We start from the raw sequence: 14,655 nt of genomic DNA, 5'->3' as shown, positions 1-14,655 counted from the left end.
TGTTCCAATGCTTGACTGTCTTCACGTTGATTTTTTTCCTTTTATCCTTGTCAGAACATCTCTTGTTTGTTTATGACTATCATCTCCTGCTCTTCTGCTATATACCTCAGTAATGTGCCTGGCTCCATCTTTTCTGATAACCTCTTCTTAGGTATTGGAAGGCTGCTATTGGGTCCCAACAGATTTCCATTATCTAGTAATTTATCTACCTGGACTCTAAAATCACGGCTTAGAGACAAGGATGCTGTGGGAGACATGATGTCAAAATCCTTGCTAAAGCCAAGGTAAATGACATCCACTGCTCTCCCTTCATAAAACCAGCCATTTTATCATGAAAGACACATTCTGTGCCCACAAATAGCTCTAAGAGGACTGCATGATTTTCCCAGGGACCAGAGTGAGGCTGACCAGCTTGCCTTTTTTGATTATAATGCATTTCTCCAGGCATTGGACATTTCTTCTGCTCTCCATTACTTTTTGAAGAGAACAGAGAGTGGCATCACACTGATGTAAGCTGGTTGACTCAGCAGGCTAAGATATTTCCCATTTAGTCCAATGGATGCACAGGAAGTTCCACCTGAATATGAGGAAGAACTTTACTGTCCGGGTGACCAGGCACTGGAACAGGCTGCCCAGAGAGGTTGTGGAGTCTCCCTCACTGGAGATGTTCAAGAGCCTCCTGGATGCAGTCCTGTGTCATGTGTTCTGGGACGACCCTGTTTGAGCAAGGGGGTTGGACCAGATGAATTACTGTGGTACCTCCCAACCTGACCCAATCTGCAGTTCTGAGATTTTGTGATTTATACGGGCTGACTTCTTGCTTTTCTCAAGATATCCTTGACTGATGAGGTTCTGCTACTGGTAGTTCCTCTCTTCCTTGAGCTTTGTCTATAAGACACAAAGGCCCAAGAAACCTTGTTGGTGAAAACTGAATTCGATTTCACTGCAACAGGTAAAGAATAGGACAGAACTTGGAGAGTTTGTAACTAGATTTTTGCTGTTTAAGGTGGTAAAGATAATATAGTGTTTTGTTCACTTTTTCATGAGCCCTGGATTTTTCTCTAGAACTGTGTATAGTTTTGAACTTCTTAAGGGTCCCAAACATTATCTCCCTCAACTAAGGATTGTACCAGACATGGACACACACATGAGCTACCTTCTATTTTTTGCCTATATGAAAGACCTGGTCCTAAAAGCAGGTTTTAAGGAGTTGCAGTAGTGTTCCATTATATATGTGGTCTTCCCAGTCACCAGAGGGTGACGCAGAGACCTAAGGAATTATTTGTGCTTCAACTTACATAACAGTTTGCTAGTGTTCAAAATGATCTTGGATTCAGCACATGCCATTGTGTTTCCCTGAAAGAAAGGATTCTACAGGATCTAAGACTTCCTATTAATTGCTTCCTTACAGCCCTGTCATCAACCCTCATCAATACTTTTAGATGATTTGTGTTTGTATTGTCCAAATCTCTAAGGACAAGGCCTGTGAAATACCTTCAAATGTGAACATATTAGAGTTTGAGACAGCAGAATAAGACCTCTAGCTTTTCTCCTGTCCTTGCAGTGTCTTGTAGCAAAGATACGTTTAGATGAAACCACAATCTTCTGTTAAACCAACAAGAAAAAACAATCTCTTTCTCAGGCTGTTCAAGACAACTTCAACATTTATACCTGTAAATCTGAATCTAGAAAGAGAACACAAAGACAAACTCATTCAACAGGAGACAAGATCAACAGAAATTATATTTTAAATCTGTGCTGGCCAAATAACTTATTTTTCACAGGCTGACCTGCTCACAGACCTTTTTGCAGCCACCAGAGCCACAGTACAGAAACAGGTTTTCATTCTGGAACACTTTAGTAATGCACGATGCCTTCATTTCCATTCTTCTGATCTACATGTCAGAGGAGACAGTGAGCATGCCAATAGACATAGAGCATTTGTTCAGAGACCACTGTTCTTAGTCTCTTAACCCCTTTTTTTGAGGGTTCCAATCTAGAAGGCAACATTAATAACAAGCAGGTGATTAAAGTGTATAATAGAATGTTAAAGGTTTGGAATGAATCTTAAAGATCATCTAGTCCCAACCACTCCTGCCATGTGCAGGGACACCTTCCACGAGACCAGGTTGTTCAAGTCCTTATTCAACCTGACTTTGAACACTGCCAGGGTGTTTTGAATAAAAGAAATCACTTTTGTGCACAGTCTCTCATGCACCTGTGAAGTGCAGGGTTTTTAAAGGCAGTTCCAAACAAAGTCCACACTTTGAGATCAAAAATGTCACATCCTTTCAGGTACTAGTTTATTTTTAAGAACAGCACTTGTTGGTAGGTGAATTTACTCTGGAAGTTTTTTACGGCATTTTTTTATATTAGGAAGTTTTGCAAAAGGGAAAATGGAGCCCTTTTGTATCCTTCTTGGAAGAGAAATGTACAGTTTGCATTTCTTGTTACCATAAACCTAACTTTCAGTGGTCTTGAAAATCTGAGGCTCAGAAATTGCTACATCTACCATTTGGCAGCTTTTATTCATACTTCCAGTAATTTTATTCCAGGAAAACAATTGTGTCCTGCTAGGGCAGGGTATTGTGCATCAGTTTCCTTTTGCAGACAGATAGTCTTTCTTTGTGTGCATAAAGCACTGTGTTTCCATCTGAGTCAAATAAAACTGGAATGGTAAAGGGAATTTGTATACTTCAGTACAACAGAAAACAAAAATCATAACAGTTCTGTATTTTAGTACAGTTGAAGAACAGATTTCGTTGTACTCTGACTATGAAGTTTGGTTTTGCTGAGGAATGCCCTACAGTCTGTATCCTCCTAATTACTAGCTCAATATATATTTAGTATTCCCTATTAAATAGTCCTGAAAATTAACTTCTCGTGCTGCCCTCTGTCATGTTACTCTTGTATTTGCCACTTCTGTTCCTCCTACTCACTGGCAAAGCTTCTTCCCACAGGTTTACTTCTTTACCTTTTCTCTTCATTTCACAACTTCAAAGAAAGATGAAACACAAACCTATTTGTTTCTTGGTTTGGGATATCTTTGGTATTCTTCACGTGTGAAATGGCAAGAACGTTGACTGAGGTTTTTTCCCTTATGCTTCTGAAAGAGACTTTGAGAGACTGTGAGCAGACCAGAAGCATTTGCAGCCCATACAGAAGATGTTTGCTGTAAACAGAATCTCATTTATCTCTCTTAATTTAAGCAGTTATCAACAGAGACAAAATATGCAACAAATAAACAATCCTATTACAAAGTGCATTTTCACGGGAACATGTTTTTGTTTTGTATTTCTGGATGGGGTAATCACAAACATCATACAGGGTGTATTCTAGGAGAAGCTGTAGATACAAGAAGAACAATATAAAAATAAAAGTGAAACGCAACACTGCTTTTATATATTATAATTCAAACAGGGGAAAAAATTACCATAACTCTTTTTACATGTTTCCCAACCTTAATTTTCCATCATATAGTTTTCCTTTACCTATTCCCAACAATTTTGGGAGTCACAGAGTACTGAAAAACTGATAATTAAAAAGAAATACATTCAGAGCAACCCTACCTCTCTGTAAAGGACAGACTCTGTTTTTCTTGCCTAACATTTTATTACTAGGGATTCGTGCATGACTTTACAGTCTTTGTTCTTCAGAGTACATCTGCTCCTGCTGTTTGTTCACCACCTGAAATCATAACCATTTGTTTGTGACATCACAATTAGTTACTGTGAAGATGATTAGATTGTCACCAACAGATGATTATGATTTCAGATGGTAAATGAGCAGCAGGAGCAGATGATCTCCTAAGGAACAAAGATACTTGATCTCACACAATTGTTCTCAGTGACAAAAACAAAAAAAGAAAAAGGAGAGAAAAAAGCAAATAGATATTCTGAAGAATTTCTTAAGTCTTTGATGAAAAAATTTGGTATTTTTCTGTAAATAACATTTATTTTAGTATTTTTAAAAGTCTACTTCAATATTAGATTAAGAAATATAAATTAAGAAACATAAAAAATATAAAAAGATGTGGTGTTATTGTAAGCCCTAAATGTCTGGGTGCATTCAGATCCTTACTTAGATGTTTCTTCACCAGCTTTTTGGAGAAAATAAATGCAACATAAATTATGTATTTATGAAATTTTACATACTAATAATCTTCACTTTGAAGGAAACAAAATTTATGTGAACTTTGTAGTTCTGGCCCTCAATGCTTTCAGAAAGACTTTTTTTTTATAGTCCTCTATATGGTTTTCAACTGGGGATTTTGGTGAAGACTTCCAGTAGATAATTTAAAACTCCTGTGTTTCCATGAGCAGGAACAGAAGTCTACAGTTCGGGAATAAAGGGGTTTTTTGTAATTTGGGAATTTTTAATTGGAATTTGTGTGTGTTATATTTTGCTAAAACATGTAATCCTTTTGAGTATATTTCAAAGGTGGTTTACAGTGGATTGTATGCTTTTTTACTCAGTAAGTACAGCTGTTGCATTGGACTTGGCTTCTGAATTGCTTCCAAATTTACTCAACTTTTTCAATTATAATGCATTCTTACTAGGAGTTACATTGATACATCACTAAAAGTTTGCTGAATTATTTGCCATTCTGACTAGAAACCACAGTAAGAGGGATTAACAACACCACTTATTTGGTGAAAGGCCACAGATCAGTAGTTTTCCATCTGTTCATTTTTATATTTTTGTTCTGTTTTGTGGGGATTTTTTAGCTAACACATTATCAGGTGAGCATTATACCATCAATGGAGCAATTTCTTCAGCTGAGCCATTTGTACCCACTTTATATGTCTCACAGCCTTGTCTAGAGCCTCTTATCACAGTTGGTTATGTTTAAATAGTACCTTGCCTCTGTAACTGCTGAGTTGATTTGCTAATTTTCTAATTAAATTTTCTTTCTAACTGAAGACATGGGAAAATTAAATTTAGAAGCAGAGGAGATTTGTTCAATTTTGTTTCTTTCCTGTTTTACTGAAGCTAGGAAATCCATGCTGTATTTGGCATTATTAATAACTGATGTGTTATTTTTCAGTTTCATCTAGCAATGAAAGTAATTTTATCTATCATAATACTAATTAAATGCAGCTTGCATATGTTTTTTAAATAGTTGAAGAAAATTCTAAAACACCTAATATTAAAAAGCATATTAAAAAAAACAGGGAAGGGAGTGTTATCTTCTCCTTGCTGTTTTGAGAACCAGTGACACAAGAGCCAAATTAGCATTTTTGTGTGTGAGTGGGATTTGGGCTCAACTCTGGAGTGTAAGATGACAACTGTAAGTGATCCTTCTCCTTTTCCCACATTTCCCCTTTTGAGATGCTCATGTAAGTGCTTAAAGTTCTGCAAGTTTTGCATCTTCAAAGGTGACGATTCTTTGCTGAGTTTAGAGTACAATGTGTATTTATAAAGAGCCTAGTGTTTCAAGCATGTGCCCAGAACATTGGAGACTTAGTTTCCTTCTTCAGCAGAAGGAGAGTATTCATGGAGTGCAGAGTATTCTGGATAATGGCAGCTGTCTTTTGGAGATGCATATCTAATATGATTTGCAACCAAAAAAAGGAAAAAATCAAATGCTTTTAAGATACAGGGAATTCACAGGGAAGGAGTGATCTAAAGTAATCATGACTGTAGTTTGTCTGTTCATTGAAACTCTTGTGAATGAAGGTGCAGATGTGTATTCAGGTGTTCTCTGGCTGGTTTACAGATATTCCGCCTATTTTAGATACAGGTGAAAAGAAAGAGTTGCAAGAAACCTGCTCCCTGGTTCTTGGATAGTATTGATTGTGCATATGTAAGAAATATAGACTTGGGCTGTGAGGTCTGTGATTTGGGTGCCCTCTGGCTGAGAAGGAACTTGAGTCACCTGTCTGGGAGACTGCTTAGCCATTAAGCTTTTGATGTATAAAATGTATAAAGAGGAAGCAGCCATCATGACAAGAGACAGCCAGCTCTCTGGGTAGAGATAATTTCAGATAATTTATCCTTTTGTTTTTACCAGTCTCCTAAAATGCTCATATGAATTACATTTATTCAAGGTTGCTAGTCTCTTCCTTTGAAAAAATCTGCACATGAAGTAGAAATGCAGAGCTCTTTTTTGATGTTAACTCTCAAATTCAAATTTAATCATGTAGTTATGCAAAGTATCTGCATTTAGTTTTCTGTCTTCAGGTGAGAAAATGGAGCAGTATCACATAATTCACCTCAGTACAGTGTTACTCTAAATACTTTCACTTTTCTGGAGTCTTTTCTCCTTTTCCTACTCCCCTCCAGCCTGGAACCCACCATGTACCTCACCCTTAGTCTAGGATAATAACATCCTTGAAAAATTGAATCTCCTGAACTGAGACTTTGTTGCTGCCAGAACTAAAAATTCTCCACTCTTTCCTCCATCCTCTTTCAACATTAAATACTGCTTTCTCCTCCTCTGATTTCCACTTCACTCATACATGTGCTGTGCTTGTTGATGGCACCCTTGCCCTTCTTAGCTTCAGCAACCTCTCTGTCGTTGTCTAGTAGATTTCCTCATTCTTTCATCTCTTCTCTGTGTGGGTCAGGCCTTTGTTTTCATCATCAGTGTTCTTATTTCCCTCCTAATCTGTTAATGAATAGTCTTGCCTGCACAGGTTGCCTCCAGTTGCACTTAGGCACTCTCCTAAATTGCTTTACCCCCACAAACATCACTTTCTTGCAGCTTTTACAAGCACCTTGGTCTGCCAGCTCACTAGCTTGATTTGTTCCTGCTCCAAATTTGCTGATCCTCTTTACTGATAAGATTGCTGACCTTCCTTCTGTATTTTTCTGAACCTGCTCGATCTTAATCTTGGTTATGTGGTACATGGATGTATTGCTGGGAAATTATGATGCAGAAATTATCATGTAAAACTTATGGTATAGATGTTTCATATGTCTGTTGGATTATTTCATAGAATATCCTGTAGAAAGTCCCCACTGCAAACACTATGTCTTATTTTTACCAAAATCTTAGTTTTCAAGCAGGATTTAAGCTGAATTCAAAGGACTTTCCTCACATGAGTAAAATGCCAAATGCTACAGAAATGCATACACTTTTAAGTCCTGCGATACTGCAGTTTCTGTTTTGGCTATACAGAAAATAGTCCAGTGAAATTAGGGATATCAAGACCTGATTTCATGAGGAACTAAATAGTATTTACTTCAGTATCACAGTTATTTTAAGGTTAAACAAACTAGTATTTTAATGAGTGGCTTTATATAACATCAGTTTGTTGAAGTTCATGTAGACGAGATCTTTTGATTGAAAGACATTGTGTAATGACAAAACATTTTTTCATGTCTGAATATTGCAGTAGCTGGTGACTTAGAAATACCACGGATAGCTGTGTTAAGTAGGTAATGATTGCAGCTTGGTATTTCAAGCCAAGATTGTGTGTAGACAATTGTTGAGAACGTAATGGCCATACTATTTGCCTGTCCAATTGTTTGACTGACCTTTTCTGAGTTCCTACTGAGGTAATAAAATTTGAAAATATTCTAGTATATAAATAACCTTTTACAGTGAGTGGGTTATAAAACCATAATTTCTTTTTATTACAATATTTACATTTTTCAGTCTTGTTATTGAAGTAGTTATTTGGTTTTGTAAATTCTCTTTTTCTTGATGTCAGTAGATTTGTAATGGGCCATATTTTAGGGCATGTTGAGGACCTGCCAGTTCTAGGGAGTAGTTGCATTTGAGCATCCCCCATGCCTCTTAGGTTCTTGTCCATTTTATTGTACAAAACGGAGAAGTCAGGCTTAGATCCAGTTCTGACTTTTCCTTCTTACTGCCTTATTACAAGATTTTTCCCTGTGCTTAATGTACCACTTATAAGAAGGCTTTATTCAATGTGAATACAGATAGCATAATCTGAACGAAAGCTTTTTGATGATTATCTATCAAGTATTTTATTCAGTTCCAAAACTACTGATTATTTCTTGATGAACAGTCTTTTCTTCATCTAGTCATGGGTTATTTCAAATACCAGGGTGCTAAACTTAATTTATGAGCATGTCATATACAGAATTATACCATGGTTTACTCTGCATCATTGCACAAGACATGAAAACACTCCTTCATGCCATGCCCCATACCACTGGTTGTAGTGCAGGGAAGAGCATGTGCTCTTCAGCACTGTCAGGGGAAGTCATATTGCAGCTGGCACTGCTTCTGGCACATGAACAAGCATAGCTTTTCTGTAGGATAAGCAAGAACTTAGGGAGAAAACTGTATTCTCCAAGAAAGAATAAAGTTGTGGTTTAGACCAAGTATGAACATGAAAAGTCAGTGAGTGACCCTGAACCAGAGAAGTCATGAAGTGCAGGCAGAGGAAGAGAATCCCTACAGTACTGATCAAATATGGAAGAGAAAATTAGCACTGACATATGTATATATGCATGTGCAGGTCGACAACACAAGCCTGATTCTGTAGGCCATCTTGTGGAGTTGAATGAGGAAATTGAAATCTCAACTTTTCATGTTTTCTGATCTTCCTGACAGAAACAGAAAACAGGAAACAGGACACCAGTGGTACCTGTGTAGACTCTAATACCTGTGAGTGTGCAGGCAGTGCTGTCATCTCTCTCAACTTTTCTTAATTTAGTAGCTCACTGCTGTGGGGTAACTCATCATTGTTCCTGTATCAGCAAATTACATTTTTGCAGAGTCTTATTACTTTGAGGCATGTTCAGTAATATTGCCAGCTGTTCTTCTTCACCCCCTTCCCTATGCAGACAGTTCTTCTAATTGTTAGTTTTGTTTACCACAAACTCCAGACAGTGGAGGACCCTTTAGTAGAAATGTCCCCCTGTCTTCCCAGCCAAGGGGACACTGTAGAGAAAGGGTTAGGGATAAAAATAACATCATGCAAACAGAACTTTTGGACACTGCCTCTGTTATGGCTGCTGTGAAAAAAGGTGCAATCAAAGCACTGAGATTACATTTCCAGGGGAAGGCTTGTGAGGGATAGTCGGGCCATTTTGTATCTTATTCAAACGTTTGCCTTGGAGTCTAAGCTGGTTTGCAGTTATCTAGTATGTGACAGCAGAAGTAGACAATGGGAGATGAAGAAATTTATTCTTAGGTAAGAGATGTCTTTGGTGTGTTTTCACAGACTTCAGAAGATTGTGAGAGACTGCTAACAATTACTGCCAACGATGAATAAGACATGTTTTTTAAATGTTAGTGATTACATTGCATAGCTAGCCTGCATATTTTTGTAGCACATTTGCCCACAGGTTTAAATAATATAAATGGAAATTATTTTAACATGTTTCATAAATGTACCTCTAAGTTAATGTCCAGCAGAAGGTGCAGTGTTGTTGGTCTATTATAGATCCTGTGACTCCTGATCATTACGATTCCTCCTGTGGAGTATGGAGAAATTAGTATGGGATAAATATTTAGCAGACACAAAAGTCCAAGGTTTTTTTCTTAGCTGAAAAATAACAAGAGTGACAACGTTTACCTGGAGATGTTCTCCTGCAATGCATAAAGGTGTTAGAGGATAGTATTTCTTTCTCCCATGCTCTTTAATCAACTGATTATTAGAAGACTAATTAAGATCATTTCTGAAGGGTTCTTTTGTTCTTGCACTTAATCCTCTGTTGTTGTTGTATCCCTTGTCATTTGATAACTTTACTACTGTAACTAAATATATTTATACACTTTCCTATAATACAGCGGAGTTGAAGTAAGCAGGCAACAGTGAGGAATGATGTATAAAATATCCTCAGTAATACATTAAAAATAGATAATGAATTACAAGTAATATATGTTTTATAGAAGATTTCAAAAAGACCAAGTTTTTATTGGCTTTTTAAAACAAGTTTGTAAGAAGCTTCATGAAACATAGGCCCTGAATATAAAAAGTTAATATCTTGCAACTATATTAATGTAATGTCTAGAATATTACATTACTTTGTTTCCAGAGATAATCAATGATGGTAATATAATATCTGCCTCTCAGAGCCAATGTATGATTTAAATTAATTATTGCTTATAAAGCACTTTGAAGTCTTTAGCAGTAAGGTGTTGCGAAGTGTAAAAGTACTATTATTAATTTAACATCACCATTAAAGTCAGTACTTTAAGAGCATTTGCTATACTCTGCTCAATATCTTTCTATTCATCATATGCTGCATATTAGTTATTTTAACATTTAGAAAGCTTAGTAATCTGGAAGTATTCCAAACCATTGTTCCAGACAGCAGTTAGATATTTGGGTGGATCATGTAAAAACAGTGAAATGGCTGAGAAAGCATGTAAAATGTTTGTTTTAAGTAATATTACATCAATGGAACAGACATCTGCAGCACTGGACTTGATTTTAAACTTCTTTAAACTTTTTTTTAAGTTAACATTGTACTGCGTTTTTCTAAAATTGATTGGGGGAACTAATATGTTATCTCTAAACAAGTAGGCTGTTTTATCTTTTGTTCAGTTTTAATTTCTGTTTCTGAAATACGTGTGGGAAATCAGATTTACAGTGAGCAGTTCTTAGGAGGTGGCGAACACCTGCCACTCAGTATTTTTGTTGCTGTTTGGTTTTGTAACCTAACATCAGCTATCAAGATCTTTATGATCTCTTTTTTTTTTCAATTTTCATTAATCTTATGCCTTGTATAAGACTTTAAAAATACAAGCAGAGGTAGGCCTTGGAGGTTGCAGCCCCAGGAAAAGAATATGAAGTCGCTCTTCTCATATAGTGATTATGTGCCATAAAATAATGCTGTGTATTTACACAGTTGTTTATCTATTAGATTATATTTGAAATTGTCTCTTACGGAGAAAAAGAAATTTTAGGGATCCTATCCTCCATCTTTTCCAGCAGCATTATCTTGAATTTGTGCTTAGCTCTGGAGTTCAGTCTACTGCCTTTGGAGCCAGTTCTAAGCTAGGTAAAAGCAGCCTGAATGTTCATGATCCAACCAGACTCCCCAGCCCTACGGAGGTAGGTGGGGAGAGCAATCAGGTGAATAGCAGATGTGTCTTTGTGAATGATATAAGCAAACGTTCCAGATTTCTGAAAGCAATATGAATTTAAAAGCCAAATGTATGAGTAAATCAATTAAAAGATTCACCTGTAAGCAGTTTGCTGAGTTGGCAGTGAGGAAGTTCCATTTTCACCGTGTAGTTGAAAATGAGGATATTAATTACAGGTAATATTTTTTGAGTCTTCTCTTTGTGATAGACATTTTATTTAAAAGTACTACTTGCACTTCTAGGATTAGAGGAATCTTTCCTAGGTACTGGAAATTAATTTCCTCCTCTTCTTTGAATTTATTCTACATTCTGAGATTAATTTAATATGTACAGCAAATGAATTAAGCATTGAACCCTTTGATTTCTCTTGGGGTTACTAAATCAGTTAACAAACAGGTTTATTATCCCTAGAATGAAATGCCATATGGCTCAGGTTCACTCATATTGTATGCTAGAAGATTAAAGTATGTTCTTAATATGAAATTACACATTTCAAGCTCATTTTCTGATGTATTAATAATAAGAAAAAGGTTTTCCTCTTGTATCAGCCAGCTGGTTACTTGTGTTTCCAAAAATGCTTCATTGTGTAAGAAAACTAGCAAACTTCAGACTTAATTCTGCACATTTCCATGCACGGGATTATCAGCAAAACTGATTGAGTATGTACTTCTGTTTCCAAGGAGGTTTAGGGTTGAGATATTTTCTAAAAATGTATCAAAGATTTTTAAATGTAGACACATTATCCCTAATTTATATGTCACTGGAAATATTTAAAAGTAATTCACATAAATAAATTTAGCTCTTTTTAATGTTTACCTTAACTCCTATTCATATTAAGTAGGACACACACATGCTTTACTTTTTCAGTGTAAACATTCTTGAAGGCAAGTAGCTATTTGAAGCTATAGGATGAAAACTATAGGGTATGCAGCTAAATAAATAAATAAATTCCTCTTCACTGCAGAGCAGTCAGTCACATCAGAGTCATTAGCATAGTAACACTGGCTGCAGGGCAGTTCAAGATTTTTTAACCACAGGCTGCCCTTGTAATTCAGGAAACGCTTTAAACCAGTGCTTGAGGCAGTGCTGCTACTGCAAGAAACCACACTGCCCTTCCTTTGGCTCTAACAACTCATTCTCATGAACATCCCTACATGGTCCTACAGGTGCTGGTGCTGGCAGTAGAGCAGCTGGAGAGTTTTTTATCCCACCAGCTGTAGGTGGGAGAAAAACTAAACTACTTCTGGTGGCAACAGTGCTGATACAGACTAGTTTCAATTATTTGTGAAAAAACAGCCTAAATTATTGTGTCAGATAGGAGGCAGAAGAATATAGGGAAATAATGATTGTGCTATTATTTTGAAGTAACATCTTCTTCATGGTTTGTAGGTTTCCAAATATTATTTGTTCATGTTGTGTATTCTATGCTAGCCACAGTTTTAAAGTTAAGGTTTGTACTATTTTAAAAAGAGTTGGGGAAGAGGAAGAGTAGGGGCACTTCAGATCTGCTTTGTTTCTAAATAAATTACATTACTTCATTTACAGTTACTGTAAAAAAAAACCTGTACTGCTTCTAAATTCTTACTTTGTTTTTCATTGTAAAATATGATAATGAAAATTGTCTACATGTCAGCCCCATTCTGAAGTAATGAGAATGATCTTTGGTTTTATTTTCAGCACCAAAGGGAATACTCCATCTCTCTCCTGATGTATACCAAGAGATGGAAGCAAGCCGCAACAAATCAGCCCCTGGTACCACTGTAAGCTATTTGTCATCCAAAGAAATGAGCCAGACTTCTAGCTCTTTCTTCAGCATATCTCCTACAACAAATAGCACGGCTACAATTGCCAGGGAACTTCTCATGAATGGAACGTCCCCAACTGCCGAAGCCATAGGTCTAAAAGGAATATCTCCTGCTTCCCCCTGTTCTACAGTGCAGCCTTCAAAACAGCTGGAATATTTGGCAAGGATTCAAGGCTTTCAGGTATGGGAGGGGGAAAATGAAGCTCTTCAGCCAGAATCGTAGTGTTGCCATCAAGGTTTCACTCTTGCCCTCTTGAATGTGGGCATGCATGTAACTTATCTTGTAAAATTAGCTGGTGTCTGAGGCAGTTTCTGGGTCCAGGAGATACAACTTTCCACCAATATATGTGTCCTTTCTTCTCTTTTTTGTTCCTTCCTTACATTCATCTTACTGCAGCCCATCTTTCTCTCCTTTGTCTCTTCTCCTTAAAGAATTATAGGCTTAAATTATGCTTTTTACTTTCACTTCTTTGAGTGTCTTCACCTCTTGGTTTCTCCCTTGAACTCTGATCAGAAGGTACCGATGCACCACCTTACCTTTGCATTTGTCTTCTAGGCCAGGTCATTAAAGTAATTTTTTTGCTTCCTGCCCTGTACCTCTTAAATGTAACCCAGTGTTGTGGTTTAGGAATGCTACTCTATTTAGTGCTCCCACTGACACTCTCCAAACCATATGCCACTCACTCACTCTCCTCTTCCCTCTCCCCCCTCCCCTCGTGGCGGGCTGGAGGGGAGAATTGGAGGCATAAAAGGTAAATATCATGGGTTGCGATAAGAATGATTTACTGGAAACAGCAATGAGATAAGAAAACAAACAGTAACAGCAACAGTGCTAATGACAGAGGATAGAAGAAATGAACAATTCCCATGGAAACCCCCCGAGAACATCCAATACCTGACCACTCCCTCTGTCACGCTTACTCGACTGGAAGAGACTCCCTCCCCCAAACCCGGCAATGACATCAGGCAGTGTAGAATAACATCCAGGTCCTAGCCATGGCCCCTCCTGGCTATTGCAAAAATTATCCCTGTCCTGGCCAGAACCAGGACACTAGCCACCCCTTATTCTATACCATCTATAGCATGCCCATGTTCTACACCTTCCACTATATATATGTATATACAAGCACAGGTATCATTTCCATAGTCAATGGCTGTTCCACCAAGGTATCTGTTGAGTTCATTAAGTCTATGACTGTGGGTTCTATCCGTCCTAGATGTCTTCCAGGGCAGGAGGGCTGGTGTGCTGTCAGCTGGTTGCAGGCTGCATCAGGAGCTCACTACTGGTACATCTGGAGCAGTCCATACTCATTGCCCATCGTACTTACAGCATACAGTGACAGTGTCATTCAGCAACCAGTATTATACAATTCAACACTATAGACTGTTCTCACCCAAAAACTGAAACCCCTGGAGGTACACATGGCATTTCCCTGTCCCTCTGCATTACCCACCAAATGTCCTTGAGCAAAAACAATTCCGTGGATGGGTTTGCCTTTTCTTGAGGCAGGACTAATCCAAGCTGTCTGCCCAAACACATTCCTCATATGCACCAGAGGGACTTACAGTGGTTTTTTCTACCACTGTAAGCACAGAGTGCTTACTTTGGTGGGTTTGGAGGAGTGGTCTAATCAATCTGCCAGGCCTCCCCATATTTTGACTATTAATCTCCATACCACAGGGGCTTTACCATCTTGGCCTGCTTGATTTCAGCATGTTTCACAGTTGTGGAATAACCTGGAAGATAGTGTCCATGCTTAAGTCCACCCCTCAATCACGAGCCCATCTATGTGTTGCATCTCTTCCCCGATGACCTGAGGCATCATGGGGGATGAAA

General features: G+C 37.7%; 1 protein-coding gene and 1 long non-coding RNA gene across 10 annotated transcripts in view; one reads left to right on the top strand and one right to left on the bottom strand.

The window, feature by feature from the left end:
* The window catches only part of STAU2 (staufen double-stranded RNA binding protein 2), a 171,970-nt gene that overhangs the window by 73,672 nt on the left and 83,643 nt on the right, over positions 1–14,655 (top strand). For all 9 annotated transcript variants that reach the window (XM_039549124.1, XM_019289110.3, XM_039549127.1 and 6 more), the window contains one exon: positions 12,692–12,999. In XM_039549124.1, the coding sequence (XP_039405058.1) occupies positions 12,692–12,999 (308 nt within the window). The remainder of the gene's footprint in view (positions 1–12,691; positions 13,000–14,655) is intronic.
* On the bottom strand, positions 1,800–3,728 carry LOC109145364. The gene is made up of 3 exons (XR_002046690.1): positions 3,570–3,728; positions 3,020–3,116; positions 1,800–1,895 (listed from the first exon to the last, which is right to left on the bottom strand). It is a non-coding gene; the product is annotated as an uncharacterized LOC109145364 (long non-coding RNA).

Source organism: Corvus cornix, chromosome 2 (genome assembly GCF_000738735.6).
Source record: "Corvus cornix cornix isolate S_Up_H32 chromosome 2, ASM73873v5, whole genome shotgun sequence".
In the NCBI taxonomy this organism is placed as follows: domain Eukaryota; kingdom Metazoa; phylum Chordata; class Aves; order Passeriformes; family Corvidae; genus Corvus; species Corvus cornix.
The sequence above is the reverse complement of the archived record's forward strand: the minus strand, read 5'-3'. Positions and strand labels throughout refer to the sequence as shown.